Source organism: Cordyceps fumosorosea (genome assembly GCF_001636725.1).
Source record: "Cordyceps fumosorosea ARSEF 2679 chromosome Unknown scaffold_6, whole genome shotgun sequence".
Classification (NCBI taxonomy): domain Eukaryota; kingdom Fungi; phylum Ascomycota; class Sordariomycetes; order Hypocreales; family Cordycipitaceae; genus Cordyceps; species Cordyceps fumosorosea.
In genome coordinates this window covers 1150954-1174812 of record NW_017387306.1, presented here as the reverse complement: position 1 = coordinate 1174812, position 23859 = coordinate 1150954, and the positions used below count along the sequence as shown (strand labels likewise).

The following is a 23859-nucleotide window of genomic DNA, read 5'->3' as shown; positions in this document are numbered from 1 at the left end:
CTTCCCTCTGGTATGACCCGATTATCCGCAAAAATATGGTAGGAGAAGAGGAGAGGGAGGCTGCAGGTCGCTGACTGCACGCGACACAAGACTCGCGGGGAAGCCCCCGTCAATGAGACACTGGGTAGGATCGGGCCGGGTTTAGCTTGCAGCGTCTGCCCCGGCCGCCGAGATGCGGAGTTGATGCGTGGGGGTTGCATTGAGATTTCATTCCATGTATGCACGCCGTAGTAATAAGAATTGCTGCTTCTACCGCCTCTGCTCTGGCACTCCCTCTGTCTACAAGCAGTCATTCTTGTTGGCATTTCACTCTACGGACGCGAGCCATGAAATATGATTGAAACATCGCCGAATGCCCCGTATCTGGAGTCTTCATTGTTATCATCTGCTAGCCAGCCTCTACAAGTTCCCCCAAGGTGGTGACAGTGCCCCCAAGGTGGTGACCATTGGCCGTCACCATACCCTTCTAATGAGCCTCATCGCAGCACAGAGTATAGGCCATTCGATGAAACTTTACGTTCATCCACTCATGAGGCCTCTCTAAACAAAGCCCAGCGCATCAAACCATTCGTGTTTGCAGCTCCCTATTCTCTTCGCGCAAGCTCTTGAGCTGAGATTCGAAGGTCTTGTTAGCCCATTCCCAGTAGCCCGTCCAGACACTCGATACGCCGGCGGCACTCGTGACAGCGCTAGCATGGCCTGTGAGCTCCTTCATCTTCCCGCCCAGGAGAATAGTGACACGCAGAACGCTCTTGTTTGCTTCTTCTTGCTTCTCAATCTCTTGCTTTACCGCGTTCTCCTTAAGCTTTGTCGACAGGACGCTTCTATAAGCTTCTGCAATCGCATCCAGTCGACGTGCAGTCTCGTCAGGGTCGATAACAATGAGCTTCGTAATCATCAGGTTACAAAGCTGTCGAATATCATTGTCGTCTCCGAGGCCCGCGATAATGCGGTCGTAAAAGTCAATGTTATTGATTCGACTAAAGGCCGTCTCCATCAAGGCGTACAGCGTTTCATAGGCACTCTGGCAGCACGTTAGAACAGTCTCTGTATACGCATGATATCGCAGACAAGATTTACCTTTCGAACTTCCAAGCCATCGTCCACGGTGTGTTTGAATGGCCCAAGCTGCACTTCACGCACCAATTCTGGCTTCACGACCGATTCGGTAAGCACGAATGGCATTAGCTGACCGAGATGGGGCAAAATTAAGTCGGGTTTGTTGTGGGCGGCAGAATTCAGTGTCGTCATTGCCAGACGACGAATCTCCGTGTCTTTATCTTGCAGTATCGTGAGCAGCATATCGATCAACACTTGACGCAGCACAGCATCGAAAGCTTCATCACACTCGGGGAGTGTGTAACGCACTGCCTGCACAGCCATGCCGCGTACACTTGTCGACGAAGCCTTGAGCAGTAACTATCCCAAGAATAATTAGTAAATGCTTTCAAAAGGATGCAGCGGGGATCTCCTACCTGAAGTTTGGGCATGAAATTAGTCGGGTCAAGCGTTGTCAAACGACCTACACACTCTGCACAAACCACTTTGTTGTCCACAGTATCCGAGGCCTGAAGCAACTGGTCCCAAATGGACACAGCTTGGTCCCGAAGATCAGTTGACTGGTCGGAAACAGACTGCAGAATCTCTTTAATCGACTGAATCAACAGATACTGAGTGTTGCCTCCATTCTTCATTTCCTGGAGAATTGTTGGTAGGAATGCTTGTACGTTTCCGGAGCCGGCACGGCCAAGCGCAATGGCAGCGGCCAGGGAGACCTTGTCCGGCTCAGCGCGGAACTGCCCAAGGAACAGGTTCGGCTTCAGCGGCGATTTTGAGCCCAATCTCATGCCCGCTTCACCAAGGACGGCAAGTGCGAGACAGATTCGGGCCGCGTCACCACCTTCTGAGCTAGTCTGAAGCTCCGAAACGAAGCTCTGCACAGATACTCCGGATGACGACCCACCGGTGACGAGAAGAGTTCCGATCACCTTTCCAACAACAACCGCATCGCCCGAAATGCTCACGTTCTGCAACAAGGCCGTCATCAAGGGACCACCTACGCCACTTTCTCCGACTGCACTGGTGAGCGTAAGAAGCTGGTCAAGAACAATTCCAGCCAAGTGCGACTTCAAAAGCTCACACAGAGCAGCAATAGCTTCGTCAGTCAGAACAAGTTGCGGGTGGTCCCTAACAAGGTCTGCCAAAATAAGCAGAGAGGGGCCGAGGAGATGAGTGTCGGCATTTTTTACGGTCGGCATAAGTGCGGCGACCACCCTTTCAATAGTATTAGCTTCCAGTTGGCCCTCAGCAGCTTTACATAGCACAAGGTGCTTAAGTGCAGCAATGCTTGAGCCACGGAGTGGTCGGCTGGCTTTGCGGAGCTGGGCCGCAAGCTCCAAAGCCACATCTTGAATCCAACTCTTTTCCAACTGGCCTGGAGTGTTGGCGGATGCCGCAACACCATCAATGGCGTGCACGGCGGCAAGCCGGGCGGTTTCGTTCCTGAGGCGTTCACGAAGGATCGTCAGCGCAGCCTCGCGTTTCTCTTTAGGTAATAGAGCCTCGCTGTCAGCAGCGGATGTTCGAGAGATCATGACGCCAAGTCCATGGATAGCTCGTTGCCGAACCTCTGCGTCTGCGTCATTCGCCGACGCTCTATCCATAATCACGTTGTACAGTTTTTCGAGCTCTCCCTTATATTTTGGCGCAGATCCTCGTGATCGGGGTGGTGTGATGGCCTTGACCAATTCTTCGGATGTGCGGATGGCCTCGCTTGAAATTTTGTAAAATCTATCGTGCACCGCGGACGTGACACCGTCCACAATCTGCGTCAGATAGGGTTGCAAAACCATAGAGGAGTGAGTTTTTGAAATGTCGCTTATCAGCTTCAGGGTAGCTACTCGGAGCGAGCTGGGAGTAGCGGATGCAGTGCCTCCGCCTGTCGCGAGCGAGGACGAAAGTGAGTTGGAACCAGTAGTCTTGACAGCATCCAAGATAATACTAATTACAGTCCCAAAATGATCAGTGAGACCACCACGTAGCACAGAGACAACATCATCGAGTAGGCTGATGATGGCCTGCTTTGTTGGAATGGACTTGCCCTTGAGTTGCTTGGCCGAAATCTTCACAACTGAGGGAACAAGAGCCGTCAGTTCGGCGCGGGGTCCATGCATAGGTGCCTTTTCAAGGACTGGGGAGACTAAACCGGTGCCCATCATCGATTTTGACATGCCGGGGCCACCTCCACTGCTCTGGCGTCGCCTCTTGCGACTAATCGGCATCTGCACAGTCAAGTCGGGTTCAAGCTCGTCGAGAGTGATACGTTCGGTATGGAGTCCTTCTCCAGTTTTTCGGATGAGAAGGGAGAGTGCCGAAATGACCTCGAGACGAACATTCTCTTCACGCTCGGCAACACGTTTAACGAGAGTCGGAGCGGCCGAGCTATACAGGACCCCGTTTTCCAGCAAGTCACCACTGCCACGAGTGGCAATCAGGGTATAAATGGCTTTCGCAGCACAGCGTCGTACTTTCCAGCTCGCGTCATCGTCGTCATCTTCGAAGCCATCATCGGCATCGAACTCGTCGTCGACATCTTCCTCATCCTCCTCCTCATCGTCGTCCTCCATTTCTTCGTCTTCATCGACCGCATAGTTTGGGTCGAAACGCAAGTAACGGAGACACGACGAGATGACAAGATCTGTAAATGGTCGCATTTCTTGCGGCATAGAAGCCAATAAAGCCTCGAGAGCCACCAAAGCTGCTTCTCTGACGTCGTTGAATTCCAGGCCAAGGTCGTCGCCGTCATTCATCCTTTCCAGATGGCTTTCAAGCTTGTTCTCCGTTAATTCGTTGAGAATGACGTCGACAATTCGAGGCAGGTGCCTAACAAGACGAGACGGAATAGAACGAGCCGTACTTCCAAGAATGGAAATATATAGACGGCGAGGGACAGGCGTAGCATCCGTTCGTGCCAGTCCCTCCGTGAGTGTTTTTATGACGTTTTCCAGTTGCTTGTCCGACACATAAACGGCAAGCATTGAAACAGCAACAACAGCTCTCTTCTTCACAACAGAGGTTATCTCCTGGCCTTCAAGAAGCAGCATGAGAGCATTGAGCAACAATGCGACTTCCTCCTGGCTAAGAAGAGGCCCAAAACAGCGAACGACTTCAATGGATACGTCAACAGCTTCAACGCTGATTTCTGCCCTGTCTCTGAGCAGCCCAACAGGGGGTTTCGGAAGGTCAAGCTTATCATTCGTAGAGGGAAGACGGGTCTTGGAGTCAGTGCCGACTAGACGCGGAATCAGCACTCTGCTGATAGCTGCGTATGCGTTATTGACTTCGGTCGAGGCCGGGGTTCCGGGACTAGGTCGAGGGAGTGCAATAAGGACCTGACGCAAAGCCGATGATGGAATGGAATTGTCCACGGAGTTTTTGAGCTTGAGCGTCGATAGCTTGTCGATCATCGGCGCAATAAGGGCGGCAGGGATTTTCCCGACGAGAGGACCTAGACTATGGATATGTTAGCGTATTGAGTTTCGAGAGACATCTAGGCACGCGGCACCACAACTAACCACTTAATGGCCAGACTTTGCACTTCGCCGTTTTGGTCATCGAGCGTCGTGATGATGTTGTCGACGGTGCGCGCAGCGGCATTGTAATCATGCTGCAGAAAGTCGTGTTTCGCGGATTTAAAAATGTTCAAAAGATCATTCAGTGCCATGAAGCGAAAGTCGGGATCATTGTCGTTGAGCTTCGCCACATGGCCCAGAACAGTCTGAGGCGTGGCCATCGCCGCAGCATCAACGGTGGCCATCTTTGATACCGCTGCGGAAGCTCGAGCAGTTCACTTGTGGAGCGTGATTTACAAGCCTGCATACAATTTGCTCTGATGGCCTTTTGATGCTTTTCTTGTCCGTGTCTTGCACGCTTCCGGAGCCGTCTGTTGATAGGGTGATAATGGTGGTGATAAATGTTCACAAAGGACGGCAAAGAGGCAGAGGGAAGCTGTGACGCGGAGGTGGGGTAGGAAGCTCAGAGCTGGTACAGTGGGGTTCCAAAAGTATGTACATAGCAGCTTGCATTTTCCTAGCTAAACATGTTGGACTCAAAGTAGAAACAATGGGTTTATTTAAAATCAAAAAATGCATCAAGTGAAAGAGTATTCCCTTATCAAGCTTAAGTGGTATGCTCTTTCTTAAATTTCGTGAGCCGTGTGTGTATCTGGGAAAAAGGACGTGGTGACAGACAGTTAGAACCCCACTGTACCAAAAAGGTTACCTTGCCAGGTATGGTGCTCCCAGTTCGCCAATAACTATAAGTCAGTCAACCGTTGATACCTTTCTTCCCCCTGTCAAGTTCTTCTTTTCTGAAACGAGATGAGCAAACCTGAGTTTCTACCAAGTGGTACATGCCGTTCTACGTCATTCACTGACCTTGAGCTCTCGCATTTATCTCCCCTCACTGGACCAGCAACCCCAGGGCAAGGCACCAAAACACCTTTCGCCCCACTCAGCTGCAAGTCCTCTCCGTCATCCTTCTTCCATTAGCAAACAACCCAACTACAGTGCTCAATTGCCATGATTTGAAACATTCGCTTCTTTTACGTGCGGACAAATAACTACAAGGGCATGAGTGAGTTGGTGCAGGCGGGGATCATCACTTATTACCAACACCCTTTAGGAAATCCGGCGCGTACAAGATCGATACCCTCCAGGCTCGGTGGACGACGCGGGCACGACCTCCATAACGTTACAGCAAAAGCCCATGCGATTCCAAAGGCAAAGGTTTACTTTGTTGCTACACGACTCCCAATCAGCAAACAAGTCTGTACCATGCTGGAACGTCAATCCTACTCTACTACGATAGTTCAACCATCGCGCAACAATATCAGCCACAGTCAGCCTTACAGACTTTCCTTCTCCACGGCCGTTTAACACGTGGGAACCGTGAGTGAGAATGGGGGAAATGGCTCCCATCTGTCTTTCCATCGTCCGGTCTTGGCGGAAGAATGACTTTGCAGAATTGCAGCGTTGCCTACGACGTTGACCGGAAAGCCGTTGTTGAATTGCGCTGGGATCAGGGGTCAGGCCCCAGGAGTCAGGCCGGCACTTGAACACGACCGAGGTTGACCTGTGTAGGCTATGAATATGCAGGACAACACAACAGACCAAATAGCGCCCGCCCTTTTTCGAGGCCGGCTTAGGAGAGGCCGAAGAAATGGCGCTGAAACAAATATAGCTGCCGATGCTGTGGGCAAAGGGCAGCAATGTAAAGTCATCTGCACAGCCTCTGGATAGAGTATTCCCCGCGGCATGAAGACAGGTGGTGGTTTCGAATCGGACCCAACCTGATGAGATCTCGAACGACTGTGCGGATGAGGACCCAGCCGGAGCGGGAAAGATCCGTCACCTGAACAGCCCAATCTTGATCAGCATTGATTGCATTGTCTGAACCAGAAGCAATCACGCACAGACAACGCCTTGTGCCGATGCCGTTTTCACACCCCCACTCTGGTGACGACTCACCTGTAAGCTGCAGTTGGAATATGGAGGATTCAATTCATACACCGTCGAATACTGAGCTGAAGATGATTTGCCAGGCCGGTGAGCTTGGCTTCCAATACTCATCACAAGGTGAAACAGTAGGCGGGGGGTTGAAAAAGGGTTTCCACGCCGGCGTTGCCTTTTTCAGCTGGTCATTTCCACGGCCGCCACAGCTTCACGCGAGAATGGATTGGTACGGATTGCGATCCACTGGAAAACAGCCTCGCTTCTGTTCCCCGGCCATGGGTCCGTAACTATGGTCCCCGTTAAGGCAAACTTCGTCTCTCCAAAGGCCAGGCGCTGGCGCCGGACAATTAGGGTAACAGCGCGTTCTAACAGCCATTCTATGTAACAGGCCGTCGCTCGCTGTACTCGTCTACTAACAATCATTACAGCGTACAGGAAACAAAGATGACGGCGTTTTACGACAAACCATCTGCCGCTCACTGTTGCCCGGCCTAGTAGCACAATATAGAGATGGCTCCCCAGCATAGGCGCCTTGTGTCGCCCCTTGGAGATCACTCCGTGGCCACGGCAGACGGTCCCGGCCCCAGCAAACATGGTGTGAGGGGTTTTCAGAGTCCCAATCTGGTTTACTGCCAACTGGAAGAGCCAATAAAGCTCATCTCCATCTCAGACTCTGGCGTGGCTTTCGGTGGCGCTCCGGCGTGCTCAGCTGCTGGTTGGTACGAATTATTACTGACTGGTAAAGCGTACGAATAAGTGGTGACTTGCACCGTCCGTAGTCGCCCGGTTCTGGGTCTCATCCACACAGCCTGGGCCACACTGATGACTCGGGTCTAATAATTCCACCTCGATTGTGGAGTGAAGGGGGTATGAGGGGGAAGAAACGGGTTGCATTGTTGAAAGCTGAGCAGCCCGTCTTTTTGTTTGCCACAGGCCCAAGTCCTGATCGTTCTTCAATTCCATCCTTTCAAAAAAAAAAAAAAAAAAGCCAACGGCGTCTTCCTGCAACACAACTCTACCGAGCTCAGCTGGCTTACACAGGATACCGTCTACGTGGCGAATTTTGCTACCGCTGGAGATTAAGCATTTGATCGCGTGAGCTTCCACGCATTGGACTGATTAGTTACCTCTGTCAGCTCCAAAAGTTCCACCGAATATCTCGATGGTTGATATGGACCTCCCCACAAGCGCCAACAAGGACCACATACGGTGCGCCTTCACCATTCATTCATTCATTTAGTCGGCTTGCAACGGCGCTGTGGCAGGCTACTAACTATCTTATAGACATGGACTCGCGCTACTCGATATTGACGATCCAGAGCTGGACTGGTACAGCGCGTATTTGAACAACCCGCTGCCCCGAAGGGATCGCACCTCCTCCCGTCTTGGCCTGGCTATGCGCGCGCCACCACGAGACAGTCTCGGTTCCCCAGCACCCTCTCCCATCAGCAGCATTGGGGCACCCTCCTGGTCGACCGATGAATACGCGTCTTCTACAACTTCCAAATCCACCACCTCATATAGCCAGTCTCGTCCAGCCGTGTCCAGGGATCCAAGGACATCGCTCGGGCGGTCGCTGCGCAGCATTTCTAGCTCCAACAACATGTCCCAATACAGCCTGTATCCCGCGCCGACAAAGCCTCTTCCTCCCATCCCGCCACCTAAGAATAACTTACAGCGTCACTACTCCATCGACTCGAATAGTTTATCCTCCATCAGCACAGCCCGCTCATCGCGGTCAAATTTCCATCCAATTTATGCCGAGCCGGCCCAATCCAGCCCTGCTACCGTTGCATCGCCTAGTTTTGCAGTTGCGGAAAGCACAGACGAGTATTCCTCGTTTCCCGAGAGAACCTGGGCGCCCTTGCAGAGGACGTTTAGTCAACGATCCACCCCGAAAGCCCTGACTCTCCATTTCTGGAAGAGCATTGTTTCCGACGACAAGAAGCTTAACAATAGCGTGCACTATCTCGACATATCGCCTACCGGAACGGTTCTCGCGAGCAAACACGGGCATAATCTGATCAAAATATGGTCCCTGGCCAGTGGCGAGCTTCAAAATGCCATCAAATTCTCGTCGTACACCGAGGCAAGGTCCCGCTCCAGAGATTACATGATCCGCAGCCACGCGATTCTCTCTGAAGCATCCAACTTGATTGCCATCGCCACCCGCTTCGGGCGCTCTGTCGAAATTGTTAACTGGGCGAAAAAGAAGTCGATTCAGACCATTGGAGACGCCGACCGGTGGACCGCTGGTCGTTTTGACATGTTCGACGGGGGAAGATGTCCACTAGCCGTGTATACGGCGGAATCCGCGACAATCGAGGTTTTTCAGGCCTCGCAGGAAAGAAAGAAGCCGCTTTACAAGCACTGCACCATCGAGTTGGCCAAGGCCGGGCTGCCCTTTACCCCGGTACTCCCCGAGCTGGCAATCTCGGCGACAAGCCCACTCGTGGTCGCCGCAGCAGGCCCAAGACCTCCGATCGCTGGCCACCCTCCGCCGAAACGGGAGACCCTTCTCGTCGCGTGGGAAACGTCAGACGAGACCACCTCCAAGAAGCCCTATCGAGTCGCGCGACCTTGGCAACACGAGGAACTTGACACTGCCGTCCCCATTGACCTCGTCACTTACGGCAGCATGGTCGTGTCCATCTGGATACCTGCCAGCTTCCGCGCCATTCCAGTTCCCGCAACACGAAAAGGCTCAGGGTACAACTTGACCCGCGTCCAGGTGACAGAGCGTCATGTGCTCGTCTGGGACTTGTCGGCCAACTCGACGCGGACATTTCCAATTCCTAACTGCGCCTCCTGCATATCTCCCGATTGTCGACTCGTGGCCTATTGCAACGGTGCAGGATCTGAGATTGGCGCCCGAGGCTCCATTGTCATACTCGATGTCATCACCGGGCAAGAGGCCTGGTGCTGGCCAGACAGGGATGCAGTCAACATACAGTCCAGTTTTGATTCTGGATTCAGACAGTTTAGTGACCTAGGCAGCGTTACGGAGCTTGCCTTCTCCGCCGACGGCCGTTTCTTAATTGTGGGGGATGCTGGAGGGCAGATGGGGGTGTATGATGTGCGTTCAGCGTCAAACTGATGATACCTTACGGACTTTTGTTGTCGCATTTTCTTCGTCTTATTATATCCTAGCGTCCAATATCATTCGTGCATCTATTAGTAAACGTATCGGAACTGTGCAATCTCCCCGTCCGTCATGTCGGCCTGGTTGATCGCCTCCGCGTCTGCCAGCCCTGCCACCGGCCGCGCCGCCCTGTCTCGGCGCCGATTCTCCCATATCAGGTAGAACCTCAGCACCACGCACAGCGCGATACCCGACGCGTAGCAGACCAGCATCGCCAGGAAGCCGGACGTGTACCGCGGCGCCTCCCTCGCGAAGAAGAGCTGCGGGCCGACAATGTTGCCCACGCAGTACGCGACAAAGATCATCGCGTTGGCCGTTGTCTTCTTGGTGAAGCCGCCGGTGTTGCTCGTGACCAGGGAGATGTTGAGCGGGAAGGAGACGACGTAGCCGAGCAGCAGGCAGTAGCCGACGAAGCGCGGCCAGCGGCGGGCCGGGTCGAGCGCGCGGATGACGACGGCGCCGGCGAGGGAGAGCGAGAAGCCCCAGGCGATCCAGAGGGTGCGGGTGTTGCGCAGGCGCGCGCTACCGGCGGTGGCGACGAGCACGAAGACGACCTGGAAGACGTAGCTGAGGCTGTTGAGCAGCAGCGTGGAGAAGGTGCTGAAGCCCATGCCTTGGATGACGATGGGGCCGAACTAGGACGGTGGCATTAGCTGGGGTTCTAAAGAAAAAAGGGAGGGCAGGGGGGAAGGCCGGAGAGTGTTGGGACTTACGCTGGCGACGCCACCGTTGGGAATGTTGGAGCAGAGCTGGAGGAGGCAGATGATCCAGATCTTGGGGTCGGTGAGGGCCTCGCGGATCTGCGACCACTTGATCTGGTTGTTCTTGATGCCCGTCATGTTGTCCTGCACGCGGACGATGGCCTTTTCGCGGTCCTCCGCGTTCAAAAAGAAGGCCTTGTTCGGGACATCTGGCAGGGCGAAGAGCATGGCGAGGCCCCATGCCACCGTCGCGCCTCCAAATATGGCAAAGACGGCCTACATGTACAACACAGTGTTAAAAGACAGGCGCGTCGAAGCGATGGGTGGTGGATGGGACTTGCCTTCCACGATGCGATGCTGTGGACGTGGCCGATGCCGTAACCCATCAGGTTTCCCACCATGCCCGCAAAGGAGTTCCCGAGGAACCAGGCGGCATGTCGGAGGGGCTGCTCGGAGCGCTTGTACCACATGGAGATGAGCACGCCGAGGCCCGGCGCGATGGCGGCCTCGGCGGCGCCGAGGAAGAAGCGGTTGGCGAGGAGACCGGCGCTGTTGAAGCAGAGCGGTGTGAGGATGAGGATGCATCCCCAGAAGAAGCTGAAGAGCAAAAGATGGTGGTCAGCGGAAGGGTGTAAAGCTCTTGTTTCGCCATCGCAAGCAGGGGAATGGTTGGAGCATACATTGACGCGGCAATCGTCTTTCCGGTGGGCAGGCGGACCATCAGAGCCGCGGCCGGGTAGGAAGCGATGAGATATCCTAGGTAATAGACGCTGTTGGCCCACGAGTATGCGCTGCCGGAAATGCCAAGATCTTCCCGGATGCCCAGGATGGCTGTCAGGCTCAGCGCCGACTTGTCGAGGTACTGGAACATGTAGGACACGGCGCAGATGGGGAGCAGGCTGATGCAAACTGTCAGTCAGTACCTTCTCGTGTTGGATGCAGTGGCCGCCTGCCTCTTACCAAAGATCAATTCTTCGTAGCAGTCGCTTGTCTTCCTCCGGGGACAGTATGTTGCTCGTCGTTGCTATCGTGGCCGAGCCCGTTTTCTCCAAAATGCCACGATCCACGACAACGCTCTCTTTGTCGTCGGCCATGGCTGTTGTCTGTTTGTTATGAGGAGGCGGTCCCGTTAGATGCGTTTCAGTTTGCAAATATTTCTTCGGTTTGCAAATAGACCTTCGGTTTGCGAAAAGTCCTTCAGTCTGCGAGTAGTCAAATAGTAACAACGTGGACTGTTCCCAGTCGGCCAGTAGGGAAGACGCGGCTTGATATAAAGATAGCCTTCCCACGGGTTAGTTGATTCCGACAACGGCTTTCAGGGGTATCTGGAAAAGTCCAATCAATCCTTATCGCGGGGTTCCGCTTCCGCGGCGGAGGAGGTTGCCGGGGCCGTAGTCCGTGATGATCGACCGGCGCGGGGAGAAGAGCGCGCCTGGCAGTCAACGATGTAATGCGAAGGCGGATGCACTGAAAACTCAGTGTGAACGAATTTTTTGAATGAACTCTTCTCGGAGTCCTTAGCGAATTGATGAACTTTGGATGAGGGGAACTGAGACATGGGGGGAAGAAATAGAATGCTGGGACGAAGGCCAGCACGGCAAGGAGGTTCCACTGACAATCCTACTCAGCTCCAGCAAGCAATCATCTAGTTTACAATTAGCGTTGGAGCACCGCAGTGCACCGTTGGGGAATTTTGCAAGCATTACAAGGAAGGCTATTAGTCGGATGAATCAATGATGATAGTCAAGTGTCACAGTCGCTGCTTCAGTGGCCAGGCAGGCTTGGCAACAACCAGCTCTTGTGATAGACCAGCAACAACAGAGCCCGTGTAATTTCTGAATGGAAGGTTCTCCGTAAAAAAAGGGCATTAACACACACCCCATCGTCAGTGCAACATAGACATTACATCAATCGCCAATGCGGGGAAGCCGGTGAACGGAGCGGCGCTGCTGCCCTCAGACGGAGTCCGCCGCGCTGCCAGCGCTTGCCTAACATAAATTCTATGAAATTTGATCAAATTTCAATTTCATTGCTAGGGCATAGATCCATATCATAGCTTATATCAGCGATACCGATACCATTGATTCCGAACAACCGCACCCTGTTTCCTCCCAGCCAATTAAGGCGGTTTCTTTTCCACGCGCAGAATCCAGTGGGGGGGCTATCAGCCTATGCCTGGAGTGCATGCATATACGAGCGCGCGCGGAGCTCAAATTAATGCTGCTAGCTGGCAATTGTCGTCCGTCTGAACACTGACGCTGGAGGTAGGATGCTACCCCCAGATGTTGCAATTGCAACTACACACCAAGTTGGATATGTATAGGATCGCGGCTTGGTTTGCTTGCGGTCAATCAACACTGGCATTAGCCAGCCGCTTGAAAAAAAAAAAGTAGAAGCTGCTTCAAGGGGGGTCAATTTCGGAGGCATCTTTGATAAAAGAGTGTTTCATCTCGCCCACGGAAAGTCGCATAGAAATCAGGGTCCAGATAAAGCGATCTCTCATTACCAGCTAAGCTGACCTACATTACAACTTCCCATCCGCCCAACATTATCAGCCTTTCCGAGGCATTGATTCAAGCAAACCAGGGAGAAAAGACGGAGACTTGGGTACTATACACGTTTTTTTGCCAAGATACTCATAAAAGAAAAGGAACAGCAACTCATTCGGTCACGTCAGCGTCCCGCTGCCGAAAGGAGAGAGACAGAGGTAAGAATGGCCACTTAGAGCGCAAGGGCAGCAGCGACGGCGGCGAGGGCACCAACCGGCGCGTAGACGGCAGCGGCACCAGTGGGGATGGTGATCTGGGAGCTGGTGGGCACGACGCCGCCGGTGCCGGTTGGCTTGGCAGAGCCGGTGGTCGATGCGCCGGTGCTGGTCGGCTTGGCAGAGCCGGTGGTCGATACGCCGGAGCTGGGGCTCTTGTTGCCGCCACCGTTGTTGCTGCCGGAGTCTTTGCAGTCCTTGTAGGCATCCTGGGCCTGCTGGAGGACCGTGGTGAGCTTGCCGGCGAGCTGCTGGGCGATGGGCTGGGCGGCCTCGGGCACCTTCTTGACGACGGCATCGATGAGGGCCTTCGAGTTGGACTCGATAGCGGAGATCTGGTCCTGCACAGTCTTGCACTCGCCAGCCTTCTCAACATCGGGCTTGCGCTTCTCCAGGGTGTCGGTCAGCGCGGTGCCGGCCTTGGTCAGCTTGTCGACGGAGCTGGTGAGGTTGATGGCGTCCTCGGCGGTCAGGTCGGGGCCGCCGTCGACCTTGGTCTTGCCGTCCTTGAGGTCGGAGACGAGTTGGTCCGCGGCCTTGACGAGATCCGTCTTGTCGCCCTTGTAGGCATCGGCAGCGTCTTTGACCTTTCCGATGTCACTCTCGACAGTACTCATGACGCCGTTGATGATGGTGGCGTCACGGGCGACGATGCCGGCCATGGCAGTGGAGGCAAGGGTGAGAGCCACGACGAACTTCATGTTGACGGTTTGTAAGACTTAATCTTGGAAGGAAGACTTTGTAAGTAAAAGAATGTTGTATAGATTCGAGAAAAGCGAAGGTGAGGGTTAATGGGGATGAAAGGAAGAAACAGCGTCCAAGGGAAGGGGCGGGGAGGGGCAGCGAATATATAGGGAAAACAACACAAGGTTTTAGGCCGGCGAGAGATGGCCACATTGTATGTAAATTTGTTTCTGCGGCAGCTTGTCAAAGCATACACCATCATCAGCATGGGCCTAGGGAGGCGTCTTGGTACCTCTTACACGCCATACCAATCAACCCGACGCCTCCAATCGGGGGGCGTGTGGCCTGTGAAAGGGGTTGCTGCCGAGGCTGCCCGTATAAATGGGTTCATTATTATAAGACGAATTACCAGGGAGTGGATCAGGTTTGGCGAGTAGAGAGAAGTTGCTGCAGCCAGGCATCCATCCTCCAAGGGGGGTGGAAGATGTCAGCCCATCACGGGCCCAGACAGGCATCGTGGTGCAGAACTACGTCTGCATGTATGTATGTATGTATGTATGTATGTATGTATGTATACATGTACATGTACGCAGAGGGGGAGTTATTGTCAGTTAGAAGTCGTATGGTTAGTTGCAAGTCCGCGTACTCATCGATCTATTAGCCTTGGGCGGTGCACATCTAGACGGCGACGGCCGAGAGGTCAGCTCGTCCGTCCCTCATTCGGACACCGGACACAGGCTCAGTCTAGCTTGAAGCTCGGTTCAGGTACCGTGCAGGATCAAAGCAATATTCGGGCCGCGCAAGGCTCTGACAGCGAATGCTGTATCTCCCTAGGAAGCAGATGGCCGCTGCAAGAGAGTCATTTCGTGTTATCTTGGGCCAACGCCTTCACACGGACATATTCCCTTTACCTGGACAAGTCAACGTCATCACTTGGGAAATTGGGCACGTTTCCGTACTTTTTTTTTTTGACCGCTCCCTGACTTCGTTGACAACTGTGAGCTCGAGGTTTCTGCTGAGCTACTGAGCTACGCAGTACACCACCATAATAGCATGATGTATGACAGGCACATCAAAGTACCCCGGCCAGTTCTCCGCAAAAGCTGTCGCTTTTCTTTCTAGGACCGGCCCGGTCCACCTGCTCCCTCCCGATTCCCCTTGCCCATGAACGATTTGCTTCCCCGCGGTGATCCTGCTGGCCAAGAGAGTTCGACTTGATATGAGCCCAGGGTTATTTGGTATCATGGTAAACACTTGGTTTTTGGCCTCAATTCACGGACTGTGGTCGACTGCCCGCGACGATGAAACTCGTTACAGTCAGAGCGAAACGAGGACAAAGTGGTTGCTGCGGCCAACCACAGCAGGCCCTGACACCAGCTTCCTTCATCCTTCAATGCAAGCCACTTGCCACTTCAACCCAGTCAGGCACCGGAAGAGGCAAATTTCGGGCTTGCTATTTGAGTGACTTGGCCACCTTCCCCTTTCTTGTGTGCTTGCCACACCTGCATGATGGCCAAATCGAGACACACCCCCGGCGGTGGAAACTCATGTGAGGGAGAATGGGCTCGGGTTCAATGCCTTGAGGGCTCAGTTAGCTCATAAAACCTTTCCAGATTAGCACAATCCATGACGGGCTCTCAATTCACTAAGAATATGTCGGTTGGGTAAAGATACTTGAGCTGGAATGGGCGAGGGCCTAGTCAGGCTTTAATTACAGATTAACCCGCTTGAAACTATCGGCTGCAGACCCCACGACTGATGCAACATATAGCTTTACAAATATAGAGGGGCGCCGGCGAACCGATCCCTCTACTCCTTCCACAGTTGGATTTGCTTCCATAACAACTGTCGCTCAGGAGCTTCACATGTACGGAGTACAGGCAGTGGAGTACAGGCGAGGAAATATTCCTGCAGCCGCCACAGACAGGAAGGAGGGTGTGCAGTATTGCCTATAGACAGAACTCATCAGAAATGGAAATTTGATTAATATACATTGTACATTGCTAAAAACATGTGCTTTTCTGTTCATACTAGTTCGTTGAAGCATGGGCAATCCACAGGTTGAGAACTGGCTGTCGCTTCTATCGCGCCCCCCGTCTCCCCAAGGCTAGGAAAAGCAAAGGTATTTCTATTTTGTACTAGAAATGAACATTTGATACTCAGAGCTTTTGCAGAACAACAATCTGTCAGCATGTAGATGTACTTTTTAATGTAGCCGCGCGCTACCTTGGGGCCACTTACACCGAAACAGACATGGCGGGCGAATGGCGGGATTCTTTCATGGCGGCGAACGTCCTACAAAGGGATAGAGGATAGAACAAGCTTTATAAGTGACGCGTCGATAAAATCCTATTACCCTTATGGCCACAATCCATTGATCTCGTCGCCCAACCCCTTGGAAGAATCGTCCGCCGAAATATTCCGCTGTGAGCCGTCCGAACCTGGCCCCCTAAAAATGGAAACCAGCGAGAAAATGTGCTGCCGGGCCTAATCACCCGAGCCACGAACCTAACCTGCAACGGCTGGGTTGCGTGGAGATGAAGATGCAGTTAGTTGCGGGGAAAAGACAACTGTAATGTGGAAATTACCTTTCAACCATCCCAGGACTTGGAAGAACGAGAGACTCGTTTCCTCTTGTCTCGGGGTGTCTTGTAGGGAAACACAGTCCAGAACAACCATGTTACTAATAACTTATAATGAGGGACAACACTTTTAGTAAGTAACGAGCCTTGTCTCCGTTCGAAAGCTGGCCAGAGCCCGGCTTGTCAAGCTGTCAACCTTGCCTTGCATTCAATAGATGGGCACTGCAGCAATAAGCCACAGCGCCACCGTGTGGTAAAAGTACGAAGTTATGCCATGATACTCGGCCAATTAGCAGTTGCAGCCAACCTTGTCAGAAGCACTCAGAGCCCCTTGCCACTTTATTAGGCCAGGAACGCTCTTCAACTCAGGTGTGGCGTCCTCACAATATTTTTTGTCAAAGGAGCGGGTTGCACCTCCATGCAACATGTCCAGTTGCAACTATATTGCCGATTGTACGAACTTGCACTCTCAAAGCTTGGCCAGTGGAATGAAAGGCTGAGTCTCTGCCTAGCGACTTACTATCGAGGCATCTTTACTGGAGGCTTTTGCCGATATTCTGCTACCTGCACCAATTGGCAGCGGCCGTCGCAGATGCGTCGCACCAAGACGTAACTCAATAAATATGTTCAACATTTGAGACATCAAAGCCGTCTTAGATTAACTGGCAACTGCGTCTCAAATTGAAACCTGGGAGCGAAAGTCTTCAACATGTGATGATGACATGAGACATTCAGGGTAACTATTACCACGGTGCGCCGCTAAGAACCAGGAGGGAGCACGGTCAAGCAGCGTTTAATACATCGCCAGTGGCATGCAACCTACGGTTTGTAGATTCTATCTGCACAAACTTGCCAAAGTGCTATTGTCATAATTTTGCAAGCTCTGAGCTTTGCTTTTTGCTGTCTGTCTTTATACCACCATAACGCTAGCTACGCCGACTAACAAGTATGAAGGAACTGTTCACAACTCAGTGTCAATATGGCTACTCGAATTCTGTTCTCTATGCAATTCCGTATCGTCCCAAAACTTATCAATTGCGAGTAAATTCTCCATGCATCTTTTAGAAATCTGCTGTTGTCGAGATTGCGACTCCCACACGTGATGGCACTTTGACGTCAGCCCCTCTCCATCCCGCCAAGCCATGGCAGGCTGCAACCTGGAGAGCTCCCCCGACAAGCACCGCCATCGCCATCACCATCACCAGCGAACCCTCAAAAGGAACTATCAATATTCATAGCCCGACCCTGCTACCTGCTACCCCAGAGGCCTGCGCACACAAAAGCACCACCACCCGCAACGCCGACCATGGCCGAGCCTCTCCCCGCCGCGCTCAAGATCCCCGAGATCAGCCGGTTCGTCAACCGCGCCAACCAGCTGCGCGCCGTCAAGCCCGCGCTCGCCTACTGGTGCGAGTACCACGCCGTCAACCAGATCGTCGGCAAGGGGTTGCACACCACCGACGACGACTGCTTCCAGTTCACCCGCGCCCTCATCGAGCGCCTCGAGGCCACCAAGGCCGAGCGCCCCGACGACGACGCCATCGTCGACAACGCCGCCGGGCAGGCCTATGTCGAGGTCTTTGCCCAAGAGACGCTCGACCGCGCCGAGCGCACCATGCGCGCCAACAAGGTGACGAGGTAAGAAGAAGGAGAGTGTTGTGCTGCGCCGGGACGAGCTACAGGGGGGAAAGGACTGTTTTGCTAAACGAGGCTGGTCGTTGTCTAGGCAAACGGCAGACACGTTCGACGCAGCCGCCACCTTCTTCGACCTCACCCGCGAATGGGGCCCGCCCGAGCCCGAGACGCTCCAGAAGATCAAGTTCGCCAAGTGGAACGCTGCGCGCATCCTCAAGGCCATCCGCCAGGGCCAGGACCCCAACGAGTCCAACCCGAAGGCCCCCGAGCCCGAAGCCGCGCTCTCACCGGAGGACCTGGCCGAGATCGGGCTCGACCCCGCCGCGACAGGAGGAGGCACGGATAACGCCTGGGGGCCGCCGCCAGTCTCGCTCGAGGAGGTCCCCGACGCCGGCGAACCACTACCGCCCACGACCGACGCAGAAGCGGGGAGCTTCTTCCCCGCAGCACCACCGTCACCACCCACCGCGACGTCGCCGGAGCCACCATTCGTCCCATCCCCGATCACCACGCCGCCGCCGCCGCCCGCTCAGGCAGCAACAAACCTACAACCGACGCCGTCGCCCTCTTCTTCACGGCCGCATGTGCCGCCTCCGCAACCCTCATCCCCGATTCCGACCAGAGTAGCTCCCGAAATAATTCCGCCGCCGGAGCCCCTCCCCGCGGTGCAGCCGAGAGAGGTGCCTGCGTCGGTGATGGCTCCGTCGGCAGCCCCCGTGCCGACGCCGGCATATGCGCCGGCCACGAATATACACCGCAAAGACCTCAACCAGGCCCAGAAGCATGCAAAATGGGCCATCTCAGCCCTTAACTTTGACGATGTGCCCACGGCCATCAAGGAACTGCGGAACGCCCTAGCCATGCTGGGGGCTCAGTAGCAGGAAAAGCACACCTTGGTTTTTAATGAGAGACGAACCAAGGTAGTAACGGGGATGGTGGAGTGGAAATAGTTTAGTTATTGATACTCCTAGCCAACAAGCCATGATATATTTGAATGCATAGTTAAAAATTGAAACCCCCGTTGCCATATGAAGGAGGTGATGCCGTAATAGTCCCGATGCATTGCACGGCCAAAAGTCAGATAATCTGTCGTAAATTCATAGCGAGTTGACCTTCTCAGATGGCCAATCTCACGATACCCAGTTTCAATAACACAAAAGGTGAAGTGGCAAAAGTAGCAAGAATAATCTACGCAACAGCAACAAAGCTTTGCGCTGTGAATCCAGTAATAGGTATACTATCCAGATATCGGTTCGGGACGCCATTTTTGGTAGGCGGTTCTTCATCTTCCGGTGCACCAACCCATCCGCGATCAGGGCCCCAAGTGATGACCTTGTCTGATGCGGTGGCAATGCTGAAGAGAGATCGCATCATTGCGCCTCTCTTCTGCACACTTTCGTATGCGTCGAATTCAATAGTGCGAACCGCTGGCAGACCTTTCAGGGTTTCTGCCAGCAGTTTTCGACTGAATTCCTCGTAAAAGCCATCCGCGCGGCGAAAATTGTTAAAGATGTTGTCACTCGGGTCGACCTCAACATAGACGGATAGAGTGTGGACGTGAATGCAGTCCTTTAGCCCGAGAGCAGCATTGACGACCCATCCAGGGGGTGGCGCGCTCCAGCCAGGTCCAAGGCGCATCTCAATCTTGGTCAGGCATTGTCGCTGTCTGGCGGAAAGACGGGCCAAAAGAGGCTTCTTTGTCTTGAAGTACCGGCCGGTACTCGTAGGGAAGAGGCGAAAGGTTCGAGTGCTGTAAAAGAGGTGTGTCGCTTCATTGCTAATGAGCCGGCAAGTCCGCATCAGGCCCAGTCTTTTGTGAATGCGCTTATGGTTCTCTCGTGTCAAGTCCAAGACCTCAGTGATGTCGGCAAAAAAGTATTCGTAAATCTTGATTCGCAGCTCCGATGGCAGGGACAGAAGCGGGAATGTCTTCTCTGGAGCCTTTGGCTTTGGCTTTTGAAATGTGCGAAGGGGTGTGTCAAGTGTCAATGAAGCAATAGAGGCTATAACTTCTTCAGTCTCCGTGGCAGAGCCAGTTGCGAACGAAGGGTTGACGCTTGTTAGCTCTGCCGATGTCTGCGCGCGTGTCGGCTGGTTACCCCTCTGTGTCGTAGAGGCGCGCCTCACAGATTTTCGAGGCATTTTTGGAAATAGATTGAGGAATTCCCGTAGCAAGCGCGTGTGCCCGCCAGTGGAAGTTGCGGAGTGGTGTTGGTCTCGTAGAATGGGTGGCGAAGTTGTTATCTCCGTAGCGTCTAGGTAGAAGAGTTTGCGCTGGGGATTCGTCGACAAAATATTCCAAGCTTTTCTAGAGATAATTCAATCGGAGTCCAGACGGGGTCTGATCAGTATTAAACAGCTCTGAGAATAGAGTACAGCGTTGAGGGTGGTGCCATTGCGATGTCGCGAAGAAGGGTCATCTAGGAACCACCCTCTAGACTGCAGCGGGAGCGGCCATTGCGCCGAGCTGGATGAAGAGTAAAAGGAGCGGGAGACGATATCAAGGGCACGGCCGCCAACGGGGAAGAAGATGAAGGAGCGGAAAACACGAGGCGCGGAGGGAGCAGTGAACTAGGGACAAAGTCTCGTGCTACTGAAGTGAGGGAGGTGGGAGAGTATCGCCCAAGTCGGTGACAGACCGGAGACAGTTGCAGACCATGACTTGCAGGTTGCAGGTGCTGCCGACACATGCCCGGGAACTCCACTTCAGGCTTCTGCAGCGCTAAAGGACAAAATACAGGGCAGCAGGCCGCTATAACATGCCGCTAAGACTGCCTCCGCCTACCTGTCCGGGTCTCGGGGAAATGAAAATTCCGGGCAACCACTGCCGATTCCTGGTGGCACCACTTCTGTTCCACTACCGCTGGATGAGGTCAGCCGGGAAATTTTTGGTGGACAAGGAGGCATGCTGGTTAGCTTCAACGCAGTCTTCCTGCGTTTTAATTCTTGTACCCTCGTCTATCGACATACAACAACAAATTCCCCGCGGCAGCTGGTGTGAAGGCGCAACACAATTCCCTGCTTCAGGTCTCGCCGTCGCATCGCGCTGCAATTGATTTGAAACACGCCTTGCAACATGCTGTCAAGGCTCGTCCTGGCTCCCCGTGTGGGCATTGCCAGTCTCGCCCGACAGGCCGCCGCCCCAAGCTTGCGCACCCGCGCAGCCATCGCCGTGCCGTCGGCGCTGCTCGCCCGACCTTACTCGCAGAAGAACGATAAGAGCGCTGCCTCACAAGCCAACGAGGGTGCAAAGAAGAGCCCTGCCGCCTCCGAGGAAGCTCCGTCATCTCACCAGCCGACCGAAGCTTCCTCGGAGCAACAGCCACAGCCCAAGGATGCGTCGGCCGAGGCCGCCGACTCTTCGACCGATTCTGCCAAGGAACCCGAACAAATACCCTTCCACAAGCTCCCAGATCTGACGCAGGGCATTCCTTCCACGTTTGCGCAGGAGATGGCTGAGAAGGCCGGCCAGAAACCTGCGTCGTACCTGCAGACGATCGAGCAGGAAGAAAGCTCGACTTCCCGCCAACGTCGCGACCCATACGACTCGTACGAATCGACGCATCAGCTCAACCGCCGAAAATATACACGATTTGCGATGGCCCTGGCCGCCATCGGAGGCGCAGCCACTCTGGTCTACATGGGCCGCAACTGGGAGGACTCGATCGATGCCGAGCGTCACCCAGACGCGCCCAACGGCTGGGGTGTCGGCCTGTGGTGGAACAGGGTCAAGGCCCGCACCACCGAGTCCATCACCTACTACCAAGAACCCGCCTTCGACAAGCTGCTTCCCGACCCCGAGCCGCTATTTGCGCGCCCGTACACGCTGTGTCTGAGCCTGGACGAGCTCCTCGTCCACAGCGAGTGGTCGCGCGAGTATGGGTGGCGCGTCGCCAAGCGGCCGGGCCTCGATTACTTCCTTCTCTACCTATCCCAGTACTATGAGCTCGTCCTCTTCACCACAGCCTCTAGCGTCATGGCAGAGAATGTGCTACAGAAGCTGGACCCTTACCACATTATCATTTGGAAACTATACCGTGAGGCTACCAAATTCGAGGACGGCGAGATTGTCAAGGTAAGTAGCTGCAGCTACCCACGCGTGCACTTCGATCCGAAACTACAGGCCCGCTAACATGGATATCATCCAGGATCTCTCGTACCTGAACCGTGACCTGTCCAAGGTCATCATGATCGACACGGACGCGAAGCTCGTGCGCAAGCAGCCCGAAAACGCCATCATCCTACCCCCCTGGAAGGGCAACTCCTCCGATCGTGGCCTCATCAATATGATCCCCTTCCTCGAGTACATCCACACCATGGAGTACGACGACGTCCGCCGCGTCATCAAGTCCTTTGAGGGCACTGATATCCCCACCGAGTTTGCGCACCGCGAGGCCGTCATGCGCCGCGAGTTTGAGAAGCGCAACCCGTCCGCCCGCAAGCCCAAGGTCTCCGGCTTCGGCGCCATCGGCAACATGCTCGGCCTCAAGTCCAGCAACATGAGCATGGCCATGCAGGCCGAGGGCGAGCAGAGCGCCAGCGAAGCCTTCGCCCAGGGCAAGATGCTCCAGGACATTGCGCGCGAGCGCGGCCAGCGCAACTACGAGTTCATGGCGAAGAACATCAAGGAGAACGGCGAGAAGTGGGTCCAGGAGGAGAAGGAGGCGATGGAGAAGGCCCAGCAGGAGGCCATGAACAACATGATGGGCTCCTTTGGCGGCTGGTTCGGCGTCGCCAAGCCCGCGGACGCCCCTGCTGCTACCTCCGAGGCCAACAAATAAAGAACAGGAAGAAAAGCAAGGGGAGCCGTTCTCTACTCTCCCCATTCACGCCTCATTGGCGGGTTCACGATGAGCTCGCATGGAAGGAATAATAACCGACAAGTCTTCGTCATCTTCGCCACGCAGTCGAAGCCAAAAACGAAACAAACTTCTTACGCCACTTTTTTGTAATTTTTTGTAGGACTACGAACCGTCCACACTGAGTAGAAAGAAAAAAAGGAGAGAGGGCTGGCTGTGACGCAGCAGCTGTGTCTTAGTATCATCGGGAGGGTTGCATGGGCAGGGCAGGATATGTCCTTTATATAGATTCAGCATTTTCTTTTTGGTTTCTTCCATGTTGGGCACCTTCTGTCGACGAAAGGGGACACTGAAGTTGAACACGGGCAAAGTGAAAGACATCGATGTGCGAGGTACAGATGTCATTGTATACTACAGGTGTATTAAAGAAATGATTGTTCAAGACATCTTGTATAGGTCCCAAATCTGTGCTCTCGTCTCCATTTCGCATCAGTGCCATTTACTTGGCAATCGTTCGCTTGCCAGATCGTCTACCACCAATGAGGCAACGCTCGCAGTCGGTATTGGTGATGCACTGGAAGTAGCTACACGGCTGGTTAGCGCGGGACTCCTCCCTCGTTGTTAAAGCACGTACTTATGGCTGTCTTTATCCTTGATCTTCGAGCAATCACACCAAGCAGCGCATGACGGGGTCGGGTTGGCGGATGCCGCGGTCGTCGAATCATGGGTAGTCGATTCAGGAACAGGCTCCGGCACAGGGGGGAATGGGATCCCGCAACCAGCACACTCGGGCTGTTGAAGACAGCTTTCATAGCTACAAGGGTAAGCAATGATGCACATGAATGAGGGTGTCAACTTACGCATCAGGATCTCCGTATTTTGGTCCGCAATCGCAGTACGATGGGCACGTTGGAGGAGATGTTTCGGTTGGAGTTGTGCTCCTTGTTGTGAAAAACATTGATGTCGTCATCGTCTTGTATAGAGAAGTCTGTACGGAAGTTGGAGCAGCTGTAGCTGTCGGCAATATAGTGCTAATCACC

At 54.0% G+C, this 23859-nt stretch overlaps 7 protein-coding genes across 7 annotated transcripts; 3 read left to right on the top strand and 4 right to left on the bottom strand.

The window, feature by feature from the left end:
* Positions 1-559: 559 nt before the first annotated feature.
* On the bottom strand, positions 560-4816 carry ISF_03531 (cullin binding protein CanA; the record flags this gene model as incomplete). The annotated part of the gene is made up of 4 exons (XM_018847137.1): positions 560-1024; positions 1081-1419; positions 1476-4512; positions 4575-4816. 4 exons carry the CDS (start codon positions 4814-4816, stop codon positions 560-562), a joined length of 4083 nt encoding a protein of 1360 aa, XP_018706026.1.
* A 2858-nt stretch (positions 4817-7674) lies between these two features.
* Positions 7675-9609, top strand: ISF_03530 (WD40 repeat-like-containing domain protein; the record flags this gene model as incomplete). The annotated part of the gene is made up of 2 exons (XM_018847136.1): positions 7675-7721; positions 7797-9609. The coding sequence occupies 2 exons, from the start codon at positions 7675-7677 to the stop codon at positions 9607-9609; spliced, it is 1860 nt and encodes a 619-aa protein (XP_018706025.1).
* Positions 9610-9686: 77 nt separating this feature from the next.
* ISF_03529 (Major facilitator superfamily domain, general substrate transporter) lies at positions 9687-11449 on the bottom strand (the record flags this gene model as incomplete). Its single annotated transcript, XM_018847135.1, has 5 exons — positions 9687-10289; positions 10368-10631; positions 10754-10952; positions 11036-11254; positions 11316-11449. The coding sequence occupies 5 exons, from the start codon at positions 11447-11449 to the stop codon at positions 9687-9689; spliced, it is 1419 nt and encodes a 472-aa protein (XP_018706024.1).
* A 1627-nt stretch (positions 11450-13076) lies between these two features.
* Positions 13077-13820, bottom strand: ISF_03528 (cell wall serine-threonine-rich galactomannoprotein Mp1; the record flags this gene model as incomplete). The annotated part of the gene is made up of 1 exon (XM_018847134.1): positions 13077-13820. The coding sequence occupies one exon, from the start codon at positions 13818-13820 to the stop codon at positions 13077-13079; it is 744 nt and encodes a 247-aa protein (XP_018706023.1).
* A 3871-nt stretch (positions 13821-17691) lies between these two features.
* ISF_03527 (hypothetical protein) lies at positions 17692-18898 on the top strand (the record flags this gene model as incomplete). The annotated part of the gene is made up of 2 exons (XM_018847133.1): positions 17692-18023; positions 18112-18898. 2 exons carry the CDS (start codon positions 17692-17694, stop codon positions 18896-18898), a joined length of 1119 nt encoding a protein of 372 aa, XP_018706022.1.
* Positions 18899-19208: 310 nt separating this feature from the next.
* ISF_03526 (hypothetical protein) lies at positions 19209-20162 on the bottom strand (the record flags this gene model as incomplete). The annotated part of the gene is made up of 1 exon (XM_018847132.1): positions 19209-20162. The coding sequence occupies one exon, from the start codon at positions 20160-20162 to the stop codon at positions 19209-19211; it is 954 nt and encodes a 317-aa protein (XP_018706021.1).
* Positions 20163-21096: 934 nt separating this feature from the next.
* On the top strand, positions 21097-22801 carry ISF_03525 (import inner membrane translocase subunit tim-50; the record flags this gene model as incomplete). Its single annotated transcript, XM_018847131.1, has 2 exons — positions 21097-22095; positions 22169-22801. The coding sequence occupies 2 exons, from the start codon at positions 21097-21099 to the stop codon at positions 22799-22801; spliced, it is 1632 nt and encodes a 543-aa protein (XP_018706020.1).
* Positions 22802-23859: the final 1058 nt, after the last annotated feature.